The sequence below is a fragment of the Silurus aristotelis genome (genome assembly GCF_946808225.1).
Source record: "Silurus aristotelis genome assembly, chromosome: 6".
NCBI lineage: Eukaryota > Metazoa > Chordata > Actinopteri > Siluriformes > Siluridae > Silurus > Silurus aristotelis.
In genome coordinates, this window is record NC_139579.1 from 34,239,983 (window position 1) to 34,245,043 (window position 5,061).

Sequence of the window (5,061 nt, forward strand, 5' to 3'; positions counted from 1 at the left end):
TTGATGTTCTTGTTGCCTCGGGCACCTACAGGGCACACATCCTGCACTTTCGGGCATCCATGCGGTATTCTCGGAGAGGGCCGACCTTTTGGTCAGGATCAAGCAAAAGTCTTACAACGTGCATGAACATTCTCATTTAATAACGCACATCATGTACATAAAGAAATTTCAAGCACGTTAATATATTGCCGCCATATTGGTTTTTTGTTTGTCTCGATCATCGGTTATCTCGACGCTTTTTGGCGTCCCCAAGGCCGGCGACATAACCGGGTTCCACACTACCAAACAGGAAATAGAGTGAGATACTTATGCAGTTGAACCCAGTGAAAGACCATGACCCGAAAATGCATTCCCAAAAATACAAAATAAAAGTCACACATATAGTGCACTTACAGATTCTAAAGACTCACCCACATGGGAATAAAATCCTCCCATATATCGTTAGAAGCCTGGCTACATTCCATTGGCTACATTTTTCATCATTAATGTTGTTTTCATATTTGCTACTGGCTGGAAAAAAAGGTTTGAAATAGGTGGTGCATAACAAACGTCCCCACCACACCTGCAGAGTGGGTGGATGCTCAGGGCCGAGATTCCGCCTTTCTTTGACATTTACAGTTTTTGTTTAGTGGGTGGTCTCATTTGTTTGTAACAATGTATTCTATCAGCCATATTTGTTTTTTTACCACCAAGATGTCGTTTTTTTCTTTTTGCAAAAGTTATTCCAAAACATATACAAACAATTCAACCTCCGAAGTTCTGTGACGTAAACAAAAGAATCCTAAATCACAACACTATTGTTTGGTTGGAGCAAAAATGCTTTACAGCATGTTGTTCAGTGGAGCCTCATCTTCCTAATAAAGCGGGATTAGCAGCAGTGGATGTGTTTGTTACTCATTATTACAATTATAATGTAAGTGGTGCAGTTTTTTTTCCTGTCGTTGTTGTTGTGTACTGCTTACACACATTCAGCAAATACATTCGTTATACATTTTCCATTGAATAACAGTGATCTATAATCGCTGCTTGAGGATTAGAGCTTTAGAATGATTTTTAGTTTGTCATTTTTACTCTTGTCCCTTTTCATTTAATCTATTTTAAATGTTAACACCTGAGAACAATGGGATATCGGTCATGCAGGGCGGGGCGGGGCGGGGCGGGGCTGAAGGCTAAGGGGTTTAACATGCTCCTGAGGTACCAGTGACCACTGTTCCTGCTCCTCTCCTCTTCTTTCTTCTCCTTAGATCTGCCCACTTCTGCCTCTGGATGATGTTCTCTTCGATATGAGGCAACTCTTTGCAGCTGGTGATGTTTGTAATCAGCTTTAGCCACATTCCTCTTTACCTGCTGCTGCATCTCCTTGTTCTCCTGCCTACTTTTCTCATCACTCTGTCGATCTCAATTCTGTTACTCCAACCTCTTTCTCCTTCTGCTCTCCTGCACTTCCTCATTCCACCACCACGTCTCTTTGTCTTCCTTTCTATTTCCATCTGCCTCCCTCATCACTTCTGCAGTAGTTCCACAATCATCCAGCACCTCTTCACCACCACTGAGCTCCTGTCTGACCTCTTCCCTGAACCTCACACTACACTCTTCCTCCTTCAGTTTCCACCATCTTATTCTTCTTTCAGTCCTCACTCTCCTCCTCTTCTTCTTCGCCTCCAAAACCATCCTACAGACCACCATCCGATGCTGTCTAGCTACACTGTCCCCCGCCTACACCTTACAGTCTCCAATCTCCTTCAGGTTGCATCTCCTACACAGAAGATAATCCACCTGTGTGCACCTTCCTCCACTCTTATACGTCACCCTGTGATCCTCCTTCTTCTTAAAATACGTGTTCACCACTGCCATTTCCATCCTTTTAGCAAAATCTACCACCATCTGCCCTTCCACATTCCTCTCCTTAAAACCACACCTACCATCACCTCCTCATCACCTCTGTTCCCTTCACCTACATGCCCATTAAAGTCTGCCCCAATCACCAATCTTTCATTCCTACGTTCACCTTCTACCACTTCATCTAACTCACTCCAGAATCTTTCCTTCTCCTCCATCTCACAGCCAACTTGTGGAGCATAAACACTGATGACATTTATCATCATCCCTTCAACTTCCACCTTCACGTTCATCACCCTATCAGAAACTCTCTTCACCTCCACTACACTCTTACTGTACTCTTCCTTCAGAATCCCCCTACACCATTTCTCTTTCCAGCCACACCATGATAAAACAGTTTAAACCCACCTCCAATGTTCCTCCTCTTACTCCCTTTCCACTTGGTCTCCTGAACACACAGCATCTCTACCCTTTGTACCCTGTTGTTAATGATACCTGTGGTGGTCGTTGGTAATCCGGGTCTCCACCGATCCGCTATGAAATTCTGGTTTGTGATCCGCGTATTTGATTTGGCACATGTTTTACTCTGAATGTCCTTCATAATAAACCTCCACATTTATCCGTGTTCAGACACTGAGAGTCTCCTGACCTGAGTAACTCTTAGTGCCGGTCCCGAACCTGGATAAATGGGAAGGGTTGCGTTAGGAAGGACATCCAATGTAAAAACATGCCAACTCGAACATGCGGATCATGAATACGGATGATCCGCTGTGGCGCCCCCTAATGGTAGAAGCCGAAAAAAAATTGAGTAATTATTGAGCTGTATTTTTAGACAGGCAGATCCTCCGGCTTCCTCGTTGTGCTGTTTGGGGCCTTTTTAGAATTTCAAGATGGCGGCGGCCGTGCGGCTGTGTTCTGTCCTCCGTGTCTCCTTAAGCGGTGAGTTTTAATGTGGCGGATTTATTCTATTTATGCATTTTAACTCTTCGAGTGATAATAAACATTGTGGGTGTGTAGCGAGAGATGTGTTACTAATTCTGTCGCAGTTAAAGTTAATGTCAGGATGTGTGCGCGTGCGTGCGAGAGAGTGAGATGCAGGTGTGTGTGTGTGTGTGTGTGTGTGTGTGTGTGTGTGTGTGTGTGTGTAAGAGAGTGAGATGCAGGTGTGTGTGTGTGTGTGTGTGTGTGTGTGTGTGTGTGTGTGTGTGTGTGTGTGTGTGTGTGTGTGTGTGTAAGAGAGTGAGATGCAGGTGTGTGTGTGTGTGTGTGTGTGTGTGTGTGTGTAAGAGAGTGAGATGCAGGTGTGTGTGTGTGTGTGTGTGTGTGTGTGTGTGTGTGTGTGTGTGTGTGTGTGTAAGAGAGTGAGATGCAGGTGTGTGTGTGTGTGTGTGTGTGTGTGTGTGTAAGAGAGTGAGGTGTGTGTGTGTGTGTGTGTGTGTGTGTGTGTGTGTAAGAGAGTGAGATGCAGGTGTGTGTGTGTGTGTGTGTGTGTGTAAGAGAGTGAGATGCAGGTGTGTGTGTGTGTGTGTGTGTGTGTAAGAGAGTGAGATGTGTGTGTGTGTGTGTGTGTGTGTAAGAGAGTGAGATGTGTGTGTGTGTGTGTGTGTGTGTGTAAGAGAGTGAGATGTGTGTGTGTGTGTGTGTGTGTGTGTGTGTAAGAGAGTGAGATGTGTGTGTGTGTGTGTGTGTGTGTGTGTGTGTGTGTGTGTGTGTGTGTGTGTAAGAGAGTGAGATGCAGGTGTGTGTGTGTGTGTGTGTGTGTGTAAGAGAGTGAGATGCAGGTGTGTGTGTGTGTGTGTGTGTGTGTAAGAGAGTGAGATGCAGGTGTGTGTGTGTGTGTGTGTGTGTGTAAGAGAGTGAGATGCAGGTGTGTGTGTGTGTGTGTGTAAGAGAGTGAGATGCAGGTGTGTGTGTGTGTGTGTGTGTGTGTGTGTGTGTGTGTGTGTGTAAAAGAGAGTGAGATGCAGGTGTGTGTAAGTGTAAGAGAATGAGATGGAGGTGTGTGTGTAAGTGTAAGAGAGTGAGATGCAGGTGTGTGTGTGTGTGTGTGTGTGTGTAAAAGAGAGTGAGATGCAGGTGTGTGTAAGTGTAAGAGAGTGAGATGCAGGTGTGTGTAAGTGTAAGAGAGTGAGATGCAGGTGTGTGTAAGTGTAAGAGAGTGAGATGCAGGGGTTTGTGTAAGTGTAAGAGAGTGAGATGCAGGGGTTTGTGTAAGTGTAAGAGAGTGAGATGCAGGGGTTTGTGTAAGTGTAAGAGAGTGAGATGCAGGGGTTTGTGTAAGTGTAAGAGAGTGAGATGCAGGGGTTTGTGTAAGTGTAAGAGAGTGAGATGCAGGGGTGTGTGTAAGTGTAAGAGAGTGAGATGCAGGGGTGTGTGTGTAAGTGTAAGAGAGTGAGATGCAGGGGTGTGTGTGTAAGTGTAAGAGAGTGAGATGCAGGGGTGTGTGTGTAAGTGTAAGAGAGTGAGATGCAGGGGTGTGTGTGTAAGTGTAAGAGAGTGAGATGCAGGGGTGTGTGTGTAAGTGTAAGAGAGTGAGATGCAGGGGTGTGTGTGTAAGTGTAAGAGAGTGAGATGCAGGGGTGTGTGTGTAAGTGTAAGAGAGTGAGATGCAGGGGTGTGTGTGTAAGTGTAAGAGAGTGAGATGCAGGGGTGTGTGTGTAAGTGTAAGAGAGTGAGATGCAGGGGTGTGTGTGTAAGTGTAAGAGAGTGAGATGCAGGGGTGTGTGTGTAAGTGTAAGAGAGTGAGATGCAGGGGTGTGTGTGTAAGTGTAAGAGAGTGAGATGCAGGGGTGTGTGTGTAAGTGTAAGAGAGTGAGATGCAGGGGTGTGTGTGTAAGTGTAAGAGAGTGAGATGCAGGGGTGTGTGTGTAAGTGTAAGAGAGTGAGATGCAGGGGTGTGTGTGTAAGTGTAAGAGAGTGAGATGCAGGGGTGTGTGTGTAAGTGTAAGAGAGTGAGATGCAGGGGTGTGTGTGTAAGTGTAAGAGAGTGAGATGCAGGGGTGTGTGTGTAAGTGTAAGAGAGTGAGATGCAGGGGTGTGTGTGTAAGTGTAAGAGAGTGAGATGCAGGGGTGTGTGTGTAAGTGTAAGAGAGTGAGATGCAGGGGTGTGTGTGTAAGTGTAAGAGAGTGAGATGCAGGGGTGTGTGTGTAAGTGTAAGAGAGTGAGATGCAGGGGTGTGTGTGTAAGTGTAAGAGAGTGAGATGCAGGGGTGTGTGTGTAAG

At 45.7% G+C, this 5,061-nt stretch overlaps 1 protein-coding gene across 1 annotated transcript in view; it reads left to right on the forward strand.

Moving 5' to 3' along the window:
• Positions 1-2,659: 2,659 nt before the first annotated feature.
• The window catches only part of mrps5 (mitochondrial ribosomal protein S5), a 31,799-nt gene continuing 29,397 nt past the window's right edge, over positions 2,660-5,061 (forward strand). The window contains exon 1 of the mRNA XM_083544812.1: positions 2,660-2,778. Coding sequence (XP_083400938.1) covers positions 2,730-2,778 — 49 coding nt within the window. The 5' untranslated portion in view covers positions 2,660-2,729. The remainder of the gene's footprint in view (positions 2,779-5,061) is intronic.